At 40.3% G+C, this 22,508-nt stretch overlaps 1 protein-coding gene across 2 annotated transcripts in view; it reads left to right on the top strand.

The window, feature by feature from the left end:
* Nucleotides 1–22,292, top strand: part of LMNTD1 (lamin tail domain containing 1) — a 130,749-nt gene extending 108,457 nt beyond the window's left edge. The window contains exons 5-10 of one of the 2 annotated variants that reach the window (XM_062634801.1): nt 6,886–7,072; nt 9,533–9,652; nt 10,903–11,114; nt 12,398–12,570; nt 19,027–19,121; nt 22,054–22,292. In XM_062634801.1, coding sequence (XP_062490785.1) covers nt 6,886–7,072; nt 9,533–9,652; nt 10,903–11,114; nt 12,398–12,570; nt 19,027–19,121; nt 22,054–22,089 — 823 coding nt within the window. In that variant the 3' untranslated portion in view covers nt 22,090–22,292. The remainder of the gene's footprint in view (nt 1–6,885; nt 7,073–9,532; nt 9,653–10,902; nt 11,115–12,397; nt 12,571–19,026; nt 19,122–22,053) is intronic. The other variant, XM_062634800.1, reaches the window with a different exon arrangement.
* The last annotated feature ends 216 nt before the right edge of the window (nt 22,293–22,508 follow it).

The following is a 22,508-nucleotide window of genomic DNA, read 5'->3' as shown; positions in this document are numbered from 1 at the left end:
CCTTGATAAGAGACTGGGTTATTGTTTATATTGTTTATATGTTGTTTATATATTGGAGAACATCACAGGCTTTGAAATGTAAGGATCTGACTCACTTCTTTAGGGACAACTGTCCCCAAATTGGACTTCACTTTCAGAAAGGCTTAATTACCCTTCTTTTACCAGGTCCCTTTCAATATTCCTGAATACAAATTCAAAGACCCCCCCTTTGTGAAGGTAGTCCATAAAGGGAGCAGAAACACAGTACCTTATGGCTGGTTTGGCCTTGTCTTTGACCGATCCCACCTAACTTTGAATCCAAGAATAGAGCTGATAACGCAGGGGACTTCAGAGGGTACTATGTGGGCTGCATGAAGCTATCAAAGGCAGTGACAGGCAGCTAAAGGAATAACTGGGCTGTATATGGTTTATACCCACCTAGAAACCCCATTAAAAAGTAAAGTATTGTCTCCTAGAGAAGCTAATTGTCCCAAAAAGACATTTGCCATCTTTCAGTTAGCTTCGCATATACTAAGGGTGGGAATAACCTATCAAAACAGGTCCTCAGCTGGTTTCCGTTATCTTGAATCTGTCTCTTTCAGAGAAATGACAATGGTTGACAACTCCAGTTTTAAGGGTAGCCTCTATGTGGACACTGTCTGCTACAGACAGCTTCCCACTGTGTTGTTCAGCAGATAGGCCTGCATGTGTTTATTGCTAAGGTTGCTTTTACAATAGTCAACCTACGTTTCTGCTTTTACAGTGATATTTAATTGGTGATAGTCACATAAAGCCTTTTCCTTTTGGGGATTTTCCACCCACTACATGCTATACCAATTCTGGTATCACATGTCCCTGCGATTATCTATTGAAGACAAGCATTTTAGCTCTTTTGCTTTTCTTCCCCCATAAATTAGTCCCTGGATCATTCATAATTTTGGTACGCTTTTATAGTTCCTTGTTAATTATCAGTATTTTTCTGGTTCATTGGCTTCCTCCTAGCCTTCTTTCAACATTATTGCTCTCAATGCTTTTCCCTTCAGTGAATGCTATTTCTCCCCTGATGAATTAGTGTACTGTTTTCCAGGAGCTGCATCTCAGTTATTTCCTTCCTGTATTTCTAAGCTCTCCAGGGCTGTTTGTACTATTTCTCTGGAACTCAGTTGTGTTCCCCTACCCTCTTCTCTCAACTTGATGTTATCTACATATTTTATTAACCAGCTGTTTCATTCCCCCTTGCACAAGTGAAAATGCTTTGTTGAAACGACAGCTACTCTTTGTCCCTATAGGAAACATATGAGATGCAACCCCCTTGTCTATTATTATTCCTTGTTTGCAGTCCTTCAGACAGTTCCTGTGACAGTATTTATGTCTAAGCCAACGGGAGGTAATATTTTGAGAGGCACTTGATAAAGTGCTTCCCTGACTTCCAGCTCTTTGGTGCCTACTGGTCTCCCTGCTCTCATTCGTTTTGTAATTCTTTTGACTTTATATGCACTTTTCTCATGGACTTAGTCTTTGTAAATCCATGGTGCTCCTTCCATATGTTTCCATAAAGAGATCTGTGTAATTCTCAGGACATTACAGGGACAGCCATGAAAAGATACCTTTGAAAGCCAGCATGAAAGCTCCAGTTATGTTCAGAGCTCTAAGGCTGTTTCCAAATAATGAGAGACACCTTACTGTTTGATTGGGCCTGAGGAGAATAACTCTAGATAAATATTAGGAGATAAAAGAGATCACCTTCCCCTTTATGCATTTCCTTGTTTTGTGTGAACTGTTTTCCAGTGGGGATTGAACCCTGTCTTGTCTCATACAGAAAGCAAAAGAAGTCATTAGCTCTGCTAATTGTTGAAGATAAAGAGTAAAAGGCAATGACAGTTTGCTTTGTGCGTGGTTAAACTTGTTTAATGCATAAATTAAGCAACTATTTTCATTCTCATTTGATTCATTACTATTACGATATTCCACTGTGCTAGCAAACTACCAGGTTGGGGGTTTTTAATTCCACTCAATTTGAATTTAAGCTATACCCTCTCTTGTTATACACATTAAAAAAATAAAATTACATTGTAGTACACAATATCCAATGTTTTAATTTGGTATTGCATTATACAACATCCTGTGAGTGTACACAGTATGAAGATGTAATTTAGTAACACTTCTATAGAGAAATGACAAGCAGTATGGCTGGATCTGATTTGTCATGAGGCCCCAACACACAAACTAGTAGAAATATGTGGGTTTGGCCAACTAGGATATTTTGATTTTCTTGTTTATAATTGAGTTTAATTTACATCTCTTTGCTTTTGAGAATATGTGAAAATACTTAAAGCACCTTGAGGGTTATATGTTTAATTAGATTGTTAACTAATGTCATGCTGAGAAATGGATGGGATTTGAGATATCAGAATTTTCAGAAGCATTGGGAGTCACTGCATTAGGATTTTCAGCTATCAGCTAGGAGGGTGATAATACTGTAAGATGTGTCCTGGCACTGATGCATAGAGACAGTTGTGGTGTCTGTTCAATGAGAATGTTCCCTGAATGTTTCCCTGACTTTCTCATCTGAGCAGTATTAAATCTGCTGTATTTTTAGGGTGTCTCTTTTGCAAAAAACAAGAAAAATAGAAACTGATACTTGATATTTTGTGCATGGCTATTGAAAATCATCAGTATCTGTTCTGTACTAAGTGCATGTGCTACATACTAAGGGTGAATTAAGTTAAAGCCGTGATCTGTAAAGCACTTGGGATCCCAGCTGAACCTTGGCATTTCAGGCCTACAGTTGTGTATAGCTATTATGCATGCAACATTTCACAGCCTTTCAGAAAGAGTGAGCTGAGCCTTCTCCCAGGGCTTTTCCTGTCCTGTCCTTCCAGTGCAGTTAAATATGCTGGCATACAAATAAACAGATTTGTACTTCTGGAGATAAACCTTTCCCAACACAATAGCAGTATCAACCTGTGGCTTTCTTGAAGACTTAGGAGCTTAGAAAGACTTGAATTTATGGTGTGTTTTACAGTAAAAATGTCTTGTTGCTACCTCTGTCAGCTCAGAGAGGAGCAAGTTCAAAAGGCATTCTAATGGCAGGTAGTAGGTCCCACGGCTGATGCACCCTATGGTACTGAGAGCGCTGACGTTTTTTCCCCTCTGCAACGTGCAGTGCTGTGCATGTTACAGAAAACTTTGGATTCTGTGCCACCAGAGAACGTTAGGATGTAGCAGCAGAAACTACAGCATCAACACAATCCAACCTCTCCCACACACTCTTTAGCACTTTAGCTCCTGTCTCACAGGAACTGGTTCACTATTTGAAAGGTAAACTAACTTGCTAAAAACGCTTTGAAGCCTTCAGTGAACATCTCCTTGGAGAAGTTATTCCCTCATTTAAACTCACAAAAGTCTGTTGCCATCCAGCAGCTAGCTGCATACACAAGCTTTTAGAGAAATCCTGCAGGTCTCACTTTGCACACAAGCTCCTTCCCTCTTGTTATGCACAGGGTTTTGATGTGGGACTAGAAGCTACACATACATTTAGAGAGGAAAGTAAAAACCGAATGGGTTTGGGGAAATTAGCTCAAATGGTGCCTATTCATTTGGGATTTTTAAGGTCAAGGGTAGTACGTGCACAGGCTAAGGTCCAAATTCCCAATGAGACATTCACATGGATCATGATGTTCATAAATTCAGAGTCTCCTTTGGCAGAAAAAACTATACTAGAACATAAAGGCACTAGCATACATGTTTTATTGCAGGGTTCTTTAAAAATAGTTGCTGGTAAAATAGGATTTCCAGTTCAAAGAAAGAATCTTATCTTTAGTCAGCCTTTAGTTAATTTAGTCACTCTGAATTTCATCAAATAGCAATTATACCCCCAGGAATTTCTCTGGCAAAGGGGTCCCCAAAAATCTGGGAGATTATCCAATCACAATTTAAAGACACATACAGCAAAGATGACTGACTGAAGATAGAAGTCTCTGCGGAAAACAGTAGGAAAGAGTGTGAGGATGCCTGTGTGAGAGAGCTTTGCCTTCTCTTAGGAGTAACATGAGGAGAATTATACCTACTCTTAAGTTTGTGGTGAGTGGAGTCAAGGTCCTTGGTTTTGGGTGTGGACCTATCTGCTTTCCTTCCTTTCTTCTTCCACTTCCTTCTCTTTTGCTATGTGCAGACCCCATGCCCATATGAAAAACTGACTTAATCAAAGTCAATTAAGCTTTTTAATTTTTAGATTTAAATGTGTCAACAAAAGAAAGGGGGCTCTTGACTTGGAGGTTCTGTTTGGGGTGTATGGGCAGAGAATACATATTGCTGTTAATCCTGGGCTGAGTCAGGGGACTGGTGGATGGCTACTCCCAGGAACAAAAGGGAGATGCCAGAGAGTCACCCACCCAGGCCAGGATTATCAAGAGCTAACAGCTCCTCCTAGGCTCTTCTAGGTACTGGGAGCTGTCTGCAGAAGGCTGTATTTTTATGCCTGGAAGAATTGCATGATGATGAGCTCACGTCCCATGCCCATCAAAAGTACTGTGCTCACTGAGCTGGCACAGGAGCATGCCCAATTGATTCAGAAGCATTTGATATTGAAGGATGATCAAACCCATTTATTCTTCTTTATCACTAACAGCTCTTGCCATATTCACCTTTAGTCATGGCTCAACTGACCGTGCTGTTTAACTCTTGCAGCTTTGGATCTGACCTTCTCCAGCAGCCAGCATGGCTGTGAGGCAGGGGATTGCATGGGCACAAGCTGGCAGCTCTGTGCTGCTTGCTTCAGCAGCTCCCAACACCAAATTCCCACGTCCCATCATTTGCTCCTTTACCAGCCCTATGTGTTGTATCAAAAACTCTTGTCAGCCCCATTTTATGTTCCCAAGTTTCCTCAGCTTCAGTAGGTTCAACCGAGGTCTTGTTTAGGGAAAGTTGCACTACACTTGACCCTCATTATTCGTTCCTTTATCAACCAGAATTCTGCTATTTAAAATGTTACATCATAAAATGGCCTTTTAAGGCCACTTTAGGAGGTGTCTTTCCTCATCTGCTTTTTCCTGTCCTCCTCCTAGATACATTTTGGCACCCAACTTTTCTTTCACTTTCCTTGCACAGAGAAAAATGGGAAAGCTGGGAGTTCTTTGCTTTCATACAGTTCAAAACCCCCCTCCCATTGACTTAACTGGCTCTACATCTTTCCAGAGGGTAAAAATATCAGGGATTTCTCTTTGTTGCTGGTGTCATTCTGCTTTTAGAGCCCAGTGGAGTCCTAAGGCACTGCTGGAGCTCCAGGACTGTAGCAACGTATGAAGAAAGCATACAGGGTTTGAGTCACAACATTTGCAAAGCTTCTTCCCTTCAGCTGCACTGGTGAAGCAGCTTGCAGAGACTGCCCAAACTACTCAGGTTAAAATAACATCCCCACAAAACCTTTTACGCCAGGTTATTTCAGCAGTCCAGCTTAGTGTGGTCCTAAGAGAAGGGAGGAAGGAGAAACATGCCAAACTGAGACAGACAGGCAAAAGCAAGCAGCCAGAAGAGGGGAGTCTGAAGTCAAGGAGCCCCTCAGCCTGGCTGCGCTGTCAAAGCCCCTGTAAGGCTCTGCATCTCTGGTGAGCTGTCTCCAGGTCTGTCCCTGCTGATGCAAAGCACAAATAGACCATGATGGAGTGGTAGGACGGATGCTCTGGAGTTCCCAAAGTTTGCAGGAAGGCAAAGGAGAAGCAGCCAAGTGTTGCGTTCAATATCCATGTCATCTGTGGCCACGGAGGAGGCAGTTCCCTGCGGCTCTGCTTCCAAATCTATCAATGCCAGCAGCAGCCTGGAGGCAGCCTGGCTGTCGTGAGCAAGTGTGACTCACTGCTACACCACACAGCTGAATTATTTGGAGTGGGTGGGCAGTATTTGTCACATTGTGAATGAGGATTTGGCTATGTTAATGAAGCACATAGGCTGTCTGGGCTGTTGGGTCAACCTTTACTATACACACAGAGATCTATGATTTAAACTTACTAGAACAAGATGAGCATGGCAAGGGCAAATGCACTACGTTCACAAGACAGACAGGACACTGCACCAGTGCTAAACAATTACATTTATTGCAGCAGATGCTCCACCAAAAGCCGAATGATTCTTAGACTTTGTTCCTATCCTGTCTAATAAGACCTATGATGAGTATTACAGTCTGGGACTGAGTGTTTACAAGTGATCCCTTGACATGGGCACCACTTAAAGGAACACTCAAGTGATAAATTTATTTTCCAGTGCTTAAGGGAGATTGAGTGCTCCTCTGCTCACAGGAAGTCCCCGATCTTGCTGCAGATGCAAACCAGAGCCTGCTTTGCTGTGATCCTGAAAGTGGGGAGGGATGAAATCTCAGTCTTGTAGCACAGGGCCTCTGAGTTAATAAAAAAGTGTTAATAATGAATAACTGTCTCCAGTAAAGAAAAAACAATGAGAGGCAGGAGGAGAAAAACACATTGATGGATGAGATGCATTTTCTAAGCTTTCAAAGAGGGTCAGCTACACAACTCCTACTAATCATACCAGGCTAAATACCCAAGGCAGCCTTAGAGGTTGTAGCCTATAAAGATTTAGACAAAACCAAATTCAAATGGTATACTGATGACTTTTGCCCCACGAAGAATCTTCTTATTTCTGTTGGCAAAGGATGTTACCTAAATGTGAAAAAGAAACAGAATATTCTGATTTTCATGCAAATGGGTTTTTATTTTTTTTTCAGATGAAAGGCACTGCATAAAAAGTAGAATGGCAGTGCTGTAAATATTCTGCCTGTGGTATATTTACTTACCATTAATTACTGGCATCTAGGCTAGTTGTTATAAGGAAATATATGTATATTTTCAATTAAGCAATGCTTTTATGCTTTCAAATCAACTTTTGTTCTTTCAGTGCTATTGGAAACTTGAAAATTGCTGAAGTTGATCAAGGTGGACGCTTTGTAAAGATCCGGAACCATGCCACTGAGGAAGATGAGAACATTGGGGGTTATCTCTTGAAGCAGGACATCAAAGGTCAACCAGTAGCTGTATTTAGGTTTCCCTCTGAGATCAGGATGGAGCCCAACTCCACCGTGACAGTGAGTGTGAGAGCTTTGAGTGCCTTTTCCCAGCTGACAGACTAGGGTACACTCTTAGCCTCATGGTATAGAGTCAAACTTAAGTCTGTATTTTCAGAAAGGCTAACATTCACAAATAATGATGAATTCAGAAGCTCCTGATGTTGATCATCAGTACAAGCCTGGCATTCTCATGACTCATCACATATTTCATGTTGTCTAGCAATGGGAAGCTATCCTAGGAAGTCCTTGTTTGATACATTACTTTTTCCAGTCACTGTTTCTCTAAAAGGCTCACCACCCTACTGCCAGAATATTGAGTTGTGCTAGTGTTTGCCAATGAAGGGTGTGAACCTTGTGTCGGAAATCTACAAATAATAGAACCTGAAAGGAAATGAGTTTATGTGTTGTTACTGAAGCAATGAATACAGTTTTGTGTATAGTCTGAGGTACCACCACAGCAGGGCCTGAAGTGAAAATAAAATAGAAAAGTGATGCTGCCTTCCAGACTGTGCCCACCACTTGAGGACAGCGGTTATCCAGCAGAGAAAGCCATAAACCACTGTTGTGGCAATGGGGCTCTGGTCCTGGCTTTGCCTTGGATGACTTTAGGCAGAATGATGAGACTCTGCGCCTTCATTTCCTATTCTGTAAAATGAAGATGATGTGCACTCCTTTGATGTTGTGCCAGAACCATACGTTAAAAATTCAGTGCATGGGCTGCTGCTCTTCAGAGATTGCTTCCCCTCCAGCTAGTTCAGATGTATCTTTTTGCCTGTTTGAATAAGAGTTAGAGAGGTAGGTAGGATCTAAGATGCAAAGAGTCAGATGTCTTCATTGTACCCCAGAAAAGATTTAAATAGATAATAACAAATATAAGCATCTGATATCCATGGTAATAAAAAAGGTTTGAACACATGAACTAAATGTGACCAAAGCTCAGTTGTAGGTGTAGCTGAGGAATGTCTGTTGGCGCCTGCACGCAAACTCCAGCAACCTCTGGGATGTACCCGCACTCAGAGAGGACACAGCTGTTGCTGTACTGGGTAAAGATGCAGACTGCTTGGCTGGCTGCAAGATACTTTGCAGATCTCCCCAGAAATGTTTTCCCCTTAGTTGGCTTTTGTGCCACGCAAAGGCAGACCTTTCTGAAGTGCTCTGATCAGCGCTGAAGTCATTGACAAGGTTGTTGTTCCCATTATAATTAAAGGGCTTTGGGGTGAACAAGGTAAAAGACGAAGGTAGAAGGTCCACCACAGCTTCTATTTCAGCATACACAAGCAGAAAATTTCTGCCTTTCTGTTAATTTCAAAGGGTTGTATTTGTGCTGACAACTCTTGCATCTAAAATTCATGTACAATAGTGTCTGTGTCTGATAGTCAGCCAGGGAGGACTTCCAGGCCCCAGCTCCCCATGAGAGCAACAGATGAATCGAGGCAAAATGCTCAAGTTAGATGCCTGTGTGGATGCTTGGAATATGGTCTGAAGCCTCTTTTACCACCAGTCTTCTTTCTTTTCTTGAAATGAAAACTGAGGCATCTCAAAACAAAAGGAGGCAGAGTCCATATTCATCACCAAGCTCAGCACGAGCACGGGTCAATGTAGCATTGTGTGAGCCCTCTTACAAGAAAGCTGGAAATGCAAGCTGGCAGTGCCTCAAAAGAGCTACAGTCAATTGTGTCTTCTGATGTAGGTGTGAAAAAGCCACAAAATACACCTTAGCAAAGTGCTGTATGGTGAGCATTTTTGGAAGAGGGCATTTTCTATATTTTTTTTAGATACTTCTCCTTTAAAATTGAATGATAATTGGTTTGGCTCCCAGGAAATGGTTGAAGGCATTTTCTCACAGATGGCAACTGCTAAATCCTTTAGGAACAGTGTTTGCAAAAGCTTGTTGTGGTCGTCTTATGTAAGAGAAATGTTTTCATAACGGGTCCTTTTGCTACTGTGTTAGTGATAAAGGTCACAGATAATTGTGTTCACTTTATAAAGCACCGTCTTGTTAAATCTTTTGTATAAAGATAAAAGTACATAAAATTTCTTGTCTCCAGCAGAGACAAGAGGGAATTGAAAATGAACAGAGGGAATCCAAAATCAAGCAGAGACTGGAATTTTAAAGCTGATATCACAGATCTTTTCCAATGCCCCTGGTAATTCAGAAAATAAAAGAAACTGCCTACTTTTAATCTTACTCTCAGCAAGCCAGACCAAAAAGCCCAGGATTTACTAGCACACCTTGAAAAATGTGCCTTTGCTAATCTCTGTTAATCCACAGGAGAGGTACTTGAAAATAATCACTATAACTAAGCTGCAAGTCTTGAAATACAGTTCTTTCAGCTTTGATTTCACAGATCAAATAGTGACCAGTGTTACAGAAATAAAAAAGAAAAAGTAAAACCTCATGTTTTTACTACCTTCTATGTTGTATAAATATTCAGGAGCCATTTTGTCTTCAACCTAATGGCTGCTTGTTCTTTGCAGGTGTGGGCAGCAAACACTATGGTGATTCACAGATTTCCCTCGGATCTTCTTTGGAAGGACCTGGAGAGATTTAGGACAAGCCTTGACTGTACTACCATTCTCTGTGAGCCTAGTGGCCAAGTGAGCAAAATCACTGCATTTCCTTACCCAAACAGCTGTACCACTGGACTTCTTTCAGAGGTTTAGGATCATATTGTTAAAGTCCTTGTAGAATCAAGCACAAGCAATCCAGACATAGCAAAGCTGTGATCTCTCTATGTTAACCTTGCCTCTGTGGATGTTAATTATTAGGAACTGAAGAAAAACACCTCTTGTCGAATGAAAGGCTAACATCCTCACAGCAATTGAAGCAGTGTGAATTGCCAGCCCACTGTCCTTTTCCATGTGTTACAGCCATGAAAGATCCAGCTATGCCCAGGGCTATTCAGCCCATGGCTGCTCATTAGTAACTGTCATCAGCTTGGCAACCCTGTTGAATATTTTTAGGCAAACTTGTGTTGACTTGGGGATGAGAGGGAGTCCAAGATAATTTTTTACTCTATAGTTGTCCAGTGGCAACTATGGTTTTTGGCAGTTTTTGTTTAGACAGACTCACACTACTGACAATATGGAAAAGACCTGTGACTTTCATAAACAGTGTAAGATACACAGCTTCCCCAAGGTAGCATAATTTACCCCTTACAAACTGTTAAGTGAACATTGACTTTCGGTGTCACCTTTTCACATTTACTCCTCTTCTAGCTCAGTTTGGCTATACCTGCTATCACATCAGTACCGCAGAGTCAGAGGCTGAAAGGGAACTTGAGATGTGATTACCTCTGCCAGGATTGCTTCTGGCTGTGGCTACTTAGGTAGTTCTGCAAGACTTTCAGTAATGGAGACTCCACTATGTCCACAGGCAATATGCTTTAGTGCCTCACTCTCTCCATGCTCAGAAAAGCTTTGCTAGTGCCTAAACTGGACTTTTTCTGCCTCAGGTTTAGTCCATTTCTTCTTGTCCTATCCACTGTGGACATGAAAAACAGTTTGCTTTTTCTTCCTTCAGCAGCCTTTGACATACTTGGAGAATTGTCCTCTTTTCTCTCTTTTTTTGTTTCATTTACTGAACTGAAGCAGTGGAATTTCAAGGCTCTTAGATGAATCTAACCTAAATATATTTAAAGACTGGAAATGGATTTTAAAGAGCAATGAAAAAAAGCTGGAATTTGGTGGTTGTGATTAGTATTTATCTTTCTAATGATAAATAACTCTGAAATACATAGGAGTGCCTACCCTTTCGGCCCTTCTAGTTTGTCTACAACAAACAATCATCTTGATGAAAAGATGTAGAATATAAATAAGCAGTGATATGTTGGTGGGGTTTTTATCAGGCTGTTGCTTGGTACACTCCTCTCTACTGGACCACCAGGCAAGAACTGATGGCGACAGGGGAAAGTGAAGAACCTGAGAACATTGTTATACCAACTTTCTCTATGACAAGAGAGCAATATGAAAAGGAACAGGAATCTACAAGAACTGATACAGGGTGGAACATGGCTGACCCATGGCAAACAAGTAAAAAAAGACCAAACTTCATCAAAAGGTATCTGACATTTACTGTATGTACTCTAATAGCAGCATTGTGCCAGACTGGCTCTGTCAGTTATCGCTTTTAAATGAGCATCTTGGTAAGCAAATCCTGAAAAGCTGGGGAATTTTAAAAATTGGAATTAACCTTAACCTTCAAACAGGAATCCAGACCAAAGCTTCTGAGAGCAGTGCATTCATTGTCAATCAAGACTAAGCAGAAGATAAAATTCTTCTTAAAATATGACTTTATTATTATGTATTATCCTTTGAGTCCCAAGTGTTTGGCTGGCACCACTTGGAGACCACAACTTGGAAAGCTTTCAGCAAAAACTGTTAAAGTTGGAGAACTCTTTTCCTTTGTCTTGAGAAGGATGGGCCTGAACTCTGTCTTCTCTCAGGTCATTGCACTCTGAACTGGGCTAGGGACTTACAACCATTGCTTCCTAAATTGCTTCAGAAATGTCTTCTGGCCTTTGTATCAAACTTAAAATCGGCAGTGCTATGAAAAATTGTGTTCATTGCTTTAGCTTCTGCATCTGAGTTTGGGCACCCAGGTTTCAGACAGGAACCCCTGAGCTGAGTCATTCAATGGTTTTAAATGAGGAATGCAATACTGATGGTTTTTTTCTAAGTCCCTTCCAGAATACTGGTTCCAGGGGCTTTTAAGCCAGGTTCACAACAGAAAAACATGTATTTCAGAAATAAGGGATTGACCAATCTGGATATATTTTTCACCAAAAAAAAAAGTGGGTGAACCTTCTTGCGTTTGAGGCAATTGTTCTTCTCTAAATTTCTTCTCCAGACTGTGGCTGGATATATTCAGAAGATGAACAGTTTCCAGTGTAGGTTGAACTGGCTGTTCTTCACAAGATTTGTATCAAAAATGGCTAAATAACTTTTGCTCAAACATGCCAAAGAACCTAAGTCAGAAGCAGGGAGAAATGATGAAAAAATTCAGTGCAAAGAGTTCAAGGATGGCAGAATTACAACCAAAGGCAACTGATAAATTATAATGCATATGTCAAACAATACAGAAGTTGCATTTTTTCCACCTACAGCTAAATGCAGAATGTGTCAAATCTATGTCTGCTGTTTGTTAGATATATCACATAAATGTAATGTATGTGTGCATTAAACATAGTAAACCTAGGCAAAATACAATAATAAATATGCTAATGCAATACAGTAAATAATGCAGTAGTAGATAGAATATACTTGTTTTTTATATCCTGTGCACATACGTGCATGTGCTAAATTTGTGAAATACAGTAAACTTAATTGAATTTCTGTTTACAGGGAAAAAAAGACCTTTGCATCCCTTTTCCCTAATCAGAGTGCCTGGTGCCAAAGCCCAAACACTCCTACACACCCTCACTTTTCCCTGGGTAGACCATTAACCATGGGGAATGATGGCAGCAGCTTGTGCAGGCAGTCCCGATGTCAGTCATCAAGGCCTGACCCTGTGCCAGGTGAGTTCAACAGCAGATGTGGTATATGCTGTAGCATGCACAGTGACAACGGGGTGGACTTTCTGACACGGATAGCTTACGACTTAAAATACATGCATGTTACCACCTCTTACTTCTGTACCAGCAGTTCTCTAAACTTAAATTGTACGCCCATTCCAGTAACAACATATTTACTTTTATTTATGTGTAAATTATATACATTTATGCCTGCAATAATACATTATGTATATCGTAAAGCGTACACATCAACAGAAATTTAAAAGGATGTGATAAAGATTTTTTAAGCCTATTTTAAAAGTACTTTGAAATTTAATTCTATTTATTAATATTACAAAAATATTTTCTTCTCGCACCCCAGTGGATTGTCTTTCACTCCCCCTGGAAGTTCTATAGAGCTGCATGTGTCAGTAAGCTGTGAGGAGGCTATTGTTACTAATACTGATGCGTTTAGAAAATTAAATAAGAATCAGTAAGAGACTCTTATACTGCCTGTGAATTGTTAATTAGGCAGTGGTGAGAAAGCCAGTGTGCAATTTGGGTACATCAAACCCAGAAAGCTGTGGACACGCTGCAAAGACTTCAGGAGAAGATGACAGGGTGAAAAAGCGTCTGAAGAGATTGGCTCAGGAAGATTGAAAAGAGCTAAATTTGTGTTAGACAAGCAAGGTGACTGTCATGCAAGGGGGTTCAACCATCACAGCAGGAGAGAAAACAGTCTTAGATCCAGGAAACAGAACTAGAAGGAATAGGACCAAGTGAAACACAGAAAAGCTTAGGTTGAATATGTAAATGAAAAGGAGCTTTAATGATCCAGATGTGCTCATTACTCTACCTAGCATTTTAAATCACTGGAAAGTTTTAAGTGCTCAGCTGCCATTAATTTTAAAGGAACTAGGTATCCAGCTTCTGAAGACAGCTTTGAAACACTCATTCTTTGTTTAGTGAACAAAGACTAGTTAAATTATTTATATACACTAAGGAGGTGGCCCTGTGACTGGTGTAGATATGTGACTACACAGCTGTCAGGAGATTTTCCCCATTTCTAGGAGTTCCAGCCTAGGGAAAACCTTTCAGCTTGACCCAGCATTAATGCACCTGATTAGCTTTACACACCTAAGCAGTAATCCTACAACCAGTGAGGGCAGTCAGGAAGATCCTTCTCAACTCTTATATCCAGACAAAGAAGATTAAAACCTGGTGAAGCCAGTTGTAATAGACCTCATTTCATGGTTTGTTTCCTGCTCTGTCTTAATCACTGGTAGCGTCAGCTACCAGGTGTCTATTTTGTATAATCCTGATTTGTCTAATTTACTCAAACTTAGTTTGTCTCATTCTGTGTTGCTCTGGTATTCTGCAGAGCTGGGGCCCCCATATCTGTTCTGCTAGCTTCCTGGACAGGGAAAAGCTTGTGACAGAATGGGAATTGGCACCTGCCACCTGGCGATGCTGGTGGCATCAGAGGTTGTGTTAAGATGAGCAAATGCTGCAGACAAATAGGAACAAGTCTATAGAGCACACCCCTTGATGCTGCAAACCTGGCATCCACCCTGTACATATTTCAAGGGTGATTTATTTTGTCCCAGCTCTAGACAGATCCAACAGGCTATGAGGGGCACCTACCCCTGGATGGTGTAGGAATGAAACTTCCTAGGCTGCTGTGTAGCCCACTCATGCTCACCACTGGACTGCACAAGGTGGTTTCTGTCTGAATTCCTGCTTAATATCTAGAGTTCTTGAGGAATGTCTCCAGAGGACATCTTCTGGCTCAGTTTCATTCAAGAGCAAGCCATTGTGCACTTGATAGTGGTCTGTGATGTGAACTTGAGTACAGCCAGTGAGGGAAGTGGCATCTCCACTCCACGGGTATGCTCCTTTTTGAACCCAGAGTGCTATGGACACATGCAGGACATCCCTCAGGGCTTTTCCCAAGCTAAAGAGAGTTTGCTGCTATGATATGGGTGACCTGCATGCAGTCCTCTTGGCTATATTCCCATATTCTGTCACAAGCTAATTTGGTTTCAAGATTAATTTTTTTTTTCCTTGCAAACAGCCGTTAAGACTAAAATGTTTTCCAATGAAGCAATCAGTATGAAACCAAACCAAACCAGCTCCTGAGACAGTAATGCAGTCATGTTGTTCCAGGGCACAGGGATGCAGGCAGGTAGAGAGTGCCTGCTTGTAGACTTAATTCCTGAGTGTGGGAGCTCTGAAGGCAGAACTCAAAGCAAGGTGGTCTGTCACATATTAAATATATCTGGGTTTTGTAGGTTTTCACATGCAACCTGCATACCCTCAGTCTTTCTCAGATCTTTGCAAAAAAATAATTCAACTTTATTTACTTATGGCTCATTTGCAGATCTTTTCACCACTGAATCATGAAATTATTCCTCTTAATACTGCCAGGAAAGTTAACAATATCCAAGATCTCAGGTTAAAAATTAAGAGTATTACCAATGTTTTCCTCTGATAAATATTCATGCGTGGTATGTATTACTGCCAGATTTTTCCAGAAATTAATTTAGAGATGTAAGCATCATTTTTATTTTATTACAGCACAAAAATTACAAGTGCTTTAATCAGGTTTCTATAACTATGCCATTAGACATTACTACTGATGGTGGTGCAATGATGACTTTCAAACAGATGATGGACTAACGATTTTGAAATGTATGACTACTTTCTTTTTCCCTTTTTGATTTTTCTTTCCTTCTTAAAAATTCTTAACTAGCAGCCTTATAACTGACATGAACACTGGGGTCCAGAGTCATACGCATAAATGCAGTTTTGCTTAGATCCTGGTGAAAGAAAGCTTCCTTATTCATTAAGGGCTCTTCAACATGCTCTTAAATGCTTCATAATAGCAAGACTTGCAGAAATCAGTATTGTTAACTTGTTTTCTTCTGAAAGCACATTTTTAATCACTATTATCTTTAAGTATGGTTAGTCATTTTCCTAATGCCATAACACAGCACAATTAGGTCAATGCCTTTGAACTGAGTTAGTGATTCAAATATTTTTGCATTTCCCTCTTAGATACTTAATTTTACTGGACTATCAGCTCAGAATATGCTCATATTTCAGAAGCACAAAAGCCCATTCAAAACTGCAGAGATGGGCCTCACAGAGGATACCGTTTGATGGTATTTGCCTATTAGCTTAAAGTATTTAGTTTCTCATACACCCGTTGTATCCTTTCTAGCTCCTAGCTCTCCTCTATAATAATAAAACATTATCCTTTCAGTATCTGTTTTGAGGGATGTTAATAGCAGCAGTCCACCATATTTCAGTAGAAAACAAAGTGTGTTTAATGGCATAATGGTGTTTTGACAGCTCTTTACCTCTCTCCTCCTCAATCAGCTCAGCATTTTACCTTTACAGCTGCTAGAGAACAGGATTTCCACTACCCAGTTCCAGTGACTCCTGTCACTTTACTCTTGAGTTGTTGCAGTTGAAAAGATGATGGTAGGGTGTGTGGTAGCTGTTCCTTTCAGCACATACCCATCCATATAAAATTTTAACTGACACCTTACCATTTGTCCTCTTTTGCCTTATAAGTCCCTCCCGAGGCCCTTCTGAACAGTTTTCTTTGGTGCTGACAACAAAAGACCTTGCAAGTTACCTACAAAAAGCTTCATTTCTCACTGTCTTTAATTTATAGTCTTTAGGTGTTGAGCTGACTGGTTTCCTTTTCACTCAAGTAGCCCCATTTTCTTCTTGGACAGAAAGATAAGAGGGGAAGAACTGCTGCTTTCACAGGTCACAAAGTTCGAGCTGGGCTTCTACCTCACATTTCCCTCAGAAACGCATTACTGGTGATGGCGTTTCTCTGTTGTTGATGATGAATTTCACTCTGAATCAAAATGCTCAGCTGTGAATTTTGGAAGGCGTTTAAAAATAACAGTGGAATGTATTTGTGAAGTAAGCACTTTGAAGCCTCAGCCAAAACCAGCGAGTTTTGTCAATCAGAATGTTTCCTGTTGCTGAGGAAAGCTAATTAAGCTTTCAGTGGCAAACTGAACCTGCAGACAAGGAACATATTTAGTACAATTTCAGTGAAAAGGAGCCGAATCCTATCACCATCTTCTCTAGCAGGTTGATCAAGCCTGCTAGCTTTCTGTTCCCTCGCTGGTTCTGATGGTTTTTGTCCCAGAAACTGAAGAGTTGAGTGAGATGAGATGCACTTACACCATGATGAATTTGTTCTTTTGGCCTGTCCCAAGGGATTCCATTGTCTGTGGGGCTGCCTATGTAATTTTCAGTGAGCAGTGAGAAATGTCTGCAGATTCTTCTCTTTTGCCTTAGGAGGAGGACATATTCTTGGCAATAACATAAGTGATGTACAAGCACACAGATGCTACTTTCTGAGTAGCAAGAGGTCAATCAAGATATTACAGTGATATCCCATGGTAAGAAACTAAGTCAGCTGCTTTCTCCAGTATTTCAATTGACTAGTGCAGGTCAATTAACTCTTCCTATCATTAATAAGACAGAAAGCAAAGCATCTGTTTCCTCACTCATGCTGGCTGACAGTCAAGTGCTCCAGTAGTCTGCACCTTTGAGTGTGTTTGTGCCCTGTGCCAGCTTAAGTTCTGTAGCCTTCAAAACCCTAAAATAATTTTTCAGCTTCTCACTGGGTGCAGATTAATTACCTGGAATTCCAAGGTTCTGCAGTGCTAAGGAAAAGGATGGTCCAGTAAAGGACACCATTCTGGTGACAGATATCTATCAAAATACCCTGGCTTTGTTTATTAGGTACCAAATGCTGTACCATCATTTTATGAGAAACACAATAATTCTGGTTTCTTTATCCCTGCTTTCTCAGCCTTGATACTTTTTGACCTGTCTGTGTTTCCCTACCTGGCAGGAAGGATGCTAGTCTGTCAAAATTATTTGCTTAGCTATTTGTTGTTTACTGCTTAAAAAACACTTATGTAATGTGCATCTGTGTACTTTCAGTGTTCCATGAAAAACAAAACAAACCAGATCATTCTGACCTGTTTCCGAGGGAAAAACTTGGGAAAATCAAGGGGATGAATAATAATTCTTTGTGGCCAAATATGGAAATTGTGCAAGATTATTGCCAACATCTTCAGACAATATAACCAAGCACAGCTCTTTCAATTCACCTCCTTCTATCATGGTCAAATACATTACATTATGAATAATTCAGTGTCACTGAAAAAAACGGAAGATTTAGCAATGGTTTGTTGAGAGAGAGCACCTTGGTAAGAGGCTTTCTTAAGAATTTAGGAAATCCAAATACCTCTGCTACTTTTGATTTGGCTAACCAGAGGTAACAGTAGGATGTATGAAGCAGGCTGTCCTGTGAACTGCCTCAGAAAGTCAGTAGAGCCAGCTTGCTTGGTGGTCATTAGCATCACCTACCAGACAAAATGTTGTCACCATGCTGAGATGTGCTAATACATTTGGCACTCTTAAGCTCCAGTTGCCACCGAAAGGAAAATCTGGAGAGCTGCAGTGCCTTTGAGATGTGAATACTGCTAAGCAGAGGTGTCTGGATGAAAAGTACATTTACTGCCCTTTGCTTCTTTTGCAAGCTTATTGCTACGGAAAAACTGTGGTAGCAAGTGTCAGGTTGGCCTGTGAAAAAGCAATTCTCTCCCAGATAATTTTGGCAGAACAACCTGACCTTCACGAAACCATGACTAAGGATGACCCTTTATCTTCTTGTCACCCATTACAACATACAGTCTGTGACCGAGTCACATAACGGAGTGAAAGAATGAAGTCCGGAGATTCACCTCTGAAAATTGCTCTCATGTAATAACAATACGCAGCACTTATGAAATCTCCAAGTGAACTTGCTTAAAGGTGGTGTTCATGTCAGTAGAAATGTGGAGTCATTTAAAAGCTGATTCCATGGTAAAAGTATGTTCAAGGCCGAGATTAGGGTTGAACACAGCTCAAGGAACTGACAAATATCCGAGGTCAAGGAGTGAAAAAGTTTGTTCCCTCCCTGTCAGGAATTTATGGAGAACTGCAGGCAGCAAAAACAGGGAGCCAAAGACAATGATTTTTGCAGTGAAACTTGTGGAGATGGTATAAGTCAGATAGTCTGAGAGCATCAACTAGAGGGAAAGTGACAGTGGGGACGAAAATGACGTGATCTCCATTCAGAGGCTGCTAAGGTTTTGGAAAAGTACATGTTGTTCATGGACAGCCAGCACAACTGTGATTTTGGCCAACGAATGCTTGCTAATATCCAATCGACTGAAAGTCTGCAAGAGAGGGCTTGATTCTTTAAAGTAAAGGTATCTTAGTGACAGCTAGTGACCTTGCATGTGATTGTATATTTATCCCAATGTGGCTTTATTTAAAATGTTCTTCCATAGAGTCAGAAGAAACAGAGAGCTTTTGTTGTTAGCATTCTTGTTTCCTAAACCAACTTTCTTTTAAAAGTAGGTATGTGGAAATAATGACTGTTGTCATCAACAGGCACTCTGTATGCAGGAACTAGGAGGAAGAAGAATCCTTCAGTCCCCAGCTGTGTGAGTGAGAAAGGCAAAAGTCAGCCTCCTCAGTTAGCAGTGGTGAGTAGAGTTGCTACAACACAGTTTTCAAAATAAACACAAAAAAACTCAACAAAGAGCAGTAGAGCTTAGGCAAATCCACAATTTGGAATGCAAGGATTTCTTTGTTTTGTTGGAAATTCTTTTAGTCTTCTCTCTGCGAGAAAGGCCTATGCCAGACCACAAATGCAAAGCATCTGGATTCAGGAACTGCAACTTGCTTACAGCAACATGGATCTAAGTCTAGAGAACTTTATGTGCATATCTTAGGTTTGCTTTGAGTTGGAATCTATTTGCACTGGTCCTTCTAGGAAAAAGAAGGTTTAAGTGCACACCCATGTATATATATGTATTTTTTCTATTTGAAGACTCTGTTGCTTGCACTGCCTCACCTAAAGACCTAGAATCTGGGATCAGTAGTGAAGCCCTCATATGCAAATATGTAGACCCTCAGACTTAAGTTATTGCAAGTTCCTCTTTCAAGCTTCTTGATTTCTAGATCCTTCCTTGGGAGCTGGTTGCTTGATTTGACTTAGTATCAGTTGCACGATTCATTGTAACACAGAATATTTCCTCTATATTTGTACTACAAAATATCATTAGATATGCAGATGTTGGAAATGTCTTGTGACATGTTGAATATCATTCCAATTTCCTATCCCTACTTCTTAGGTTCTGTTACAAAAGCTGTAAGAATTGATGGATTTTGTCCAGCAAACAACTTATATATACAACCTAGTGCCATAATTATTATATCGTGCAATATGTAGTGATGATACTTACCATGGTTTATGTTCTCCAAAGTTCTATATACATTTATATATATATGTATAAGTAATAAGAAGTAAAAGAAGTATCAGAAAAGAAACTGGAGAATTATTGTTTGTGTCTGTCTGCTCACTGTATGCATGAAGTGGGGCTCTTTGCCCAGGTACAGACTTAAATAAATATATCAGTGCTACAGTTTTATCTTATGTAAAATGATAGTAATAGCACATATCTCCTAGGGGCAGTGTGAGTCAGCAGTGTTTGTGAAAAAGCTTTTCTATCTTTAGATGAGAGGCACTTTAGAAGTGCAATGAATTAGTATTTTTCTCAGTGACAGTAGATTAAATGCTTTTTGATTGAGAATCCCACAGTTCCTGAGAAACTTGCTGAACACTCAAGAAAACCATGACCAAGTAACTTGCTTTCTAATCTCTACATTTGCTACACAATATTCAGGGTTCAGTGGAACTATTGCAATAGCCAAATACAACTATGTGACATTTTAAAACTTTATGGGGAGGAAGCCTTTAGCGCTATGGGCTTTGATGCTGGTTCACACTGTGAAAATTTCATGGCTCAGGAAACAGCTCATCCTGTGACCTGTAATGTTATCAGCAGTAACTATGTGTATAGGGTTCTCTCAGAGCAAATGAAAACAAGGATGTTTGTTTTATCTTCAGAAAAAGAGATTTAAAAGAATACTTCAGATTACAGTACGTTTAAAAGTTTAGCTTGACACTTACTTAGCTGTCCTGTAGCAACTCATTAAACCCTGGTGGGTTTAATGCAGAGCCCTAAAAATATATCTGCTTCACAGCTGAGTCAAGCTTTCATTCAGATACTCCTTACAAAATCCTTTCACCTGATAGCTATTCTGTCTGTCAAGAGCAATAGATTAAATCCCAAGAGAAACTCTTCATCTGGGCTGCCCACTTCCCATTTTGCCATGAAGAGGTGTCCAAACCACCTGGGACAGAGAGCTACAGATATGTAAGCTCTTGCAAAGGGTAAGAAATAACAAAGCAGCTGGATTTACTGCAGCTTAAAGGATCATGGGACATGCTTCTAAAAGCAAGGTACATACAGCGAGGTGAACTCACATGCAGCTTTGCAGAATGGCCTCTCAAGCACAAGCAAATTCACATGCTAATTTGTTATAAAGATAATTTTATGTATTTTAGTGCTAATGATTGTTACAGGCAGTGGTTAATGATTTTGTCAAACATTGTATGCATTTGTAGCGCTGTAACAACGATTAAGACAAAGTTTGGGTGTAAGGTCTACTCACTCACTATGGTCTTAAGCTCCTATAGAAACAATCTTAATGCTCATATAGTCCTAACTTCTCAGTCATGAAACCACACAGTAGACTGAAGATTTGAGAGAGACCAGAAACTGATGGCTCAGCAGCACACAGGGTTTAGTCCCATTTAAATGGGTGGTTTCAATGGGGGAAACTGGAACAGGTAAAATTAAATCGTCCGATGCATACTATATGGATAGTCTTATTCCAAACTAGAACACTCTTTTTCTGGCTTAATCTGTTTCACTTTCAAAATGACATAAGCTAAACACCCTCCCCCAGACTACTTATTTTGAATGGAATATCTATAGAGGCAGTTAGAGCCCTGGGACCTCAGTGGTCACATTGGCTACACTAGTAAGTTTTCCCACAGACTACCTTAATAAACACCTTCACAAAGTATCCTATAGGCAACATGTCCTGTATTATATATTAACTGTAGAGAATTATCAGTATGAACTGAGCTCCCATAACTTAATAATGGCAATAAATTCCTGGTTTACCAATGAAATGCATCTCCAATTGGCACTGAGTGGCTATCTGATATTGAGAAGAACTGTGGGTTTCCTTCCAATTCCAAGTGAACAGTATTTGCCAGCATAATAAAGAGCTCTCCTTCCTCTGCTGTCTTAGTAGACAAGCGAAAAATGGAGTGGGAAAGGAGTGACATCTGGCCTTTCTGGCTCCTGGAGGGGGCACTTCTGAATCAAAGTAGAAGTACCGTGTTAGGGTGGAGTGAGGAAGGTTGCCATATGACCCATAGGCTTTAAAAATTCACTTAGAAAAACTGCACATGTGAGGATCCCATCTGCCTTGCCCTTTCAGTCCATTTCAGAGAGATGTTCACATCTTAATACATGCTACAATTTTACTTTTCTCTAGGAGGAGGAGGAGGCACAAATATCTAGTGAACAGTAGGATTTCCCAGGATGTGGTATCCAATCACCAGCTATTAGGAGGAAGGAGAGACAGCAAATTTAAAGCTTGGTTGGTTTAAACAGGAATAACTTGTTGGACGTCAATCTTTCAGCTTCTCAAGACAGGTCAAGAGGAATCAATCTGGTTCAGGTGTTTCCTAAGAAGAAAAAAATCCCAAAATAAACCATACCAAGATAAAACAGTCTGCTGCTTGCTACTCACTAAATTCTTAAAAAAAACATTCATTCTTTTCTTCTTCACCTTTGCTACTAAGCACTTCCTGAGTAATTTCTGTTGTTCTCAAACTTGGGTTTACATAGCATTTAATGTCAAGAAAATCTGACTGCAATAATCAAGAGGGTTTACCCTTGCAGCCAAGTTGACCAAAATGTGCCTTTTTTCTTGATGGCAAATAAGCT

The sequence above is a fragment of the Pezoporus occidentalis genome, unplaced genomic scaffold (assembly GCF_034315485.1).
Source record: "Pezoporus occidentalis ecotype Australia unplaced genomic scaffold, CSIRO_AGI_Poc_V1 ctg44, whole genome shotgun sequence".
Taxonomy (NCBI): Eukaryota; Metazoa; Chordata; class Aves; order Psittaciformes; family Psittacidae; genus Pezoporus; species Pezoporus occidentalis.
This window is presented reverse-complemented; position numbering and strand designations above follow the sequence as displayed.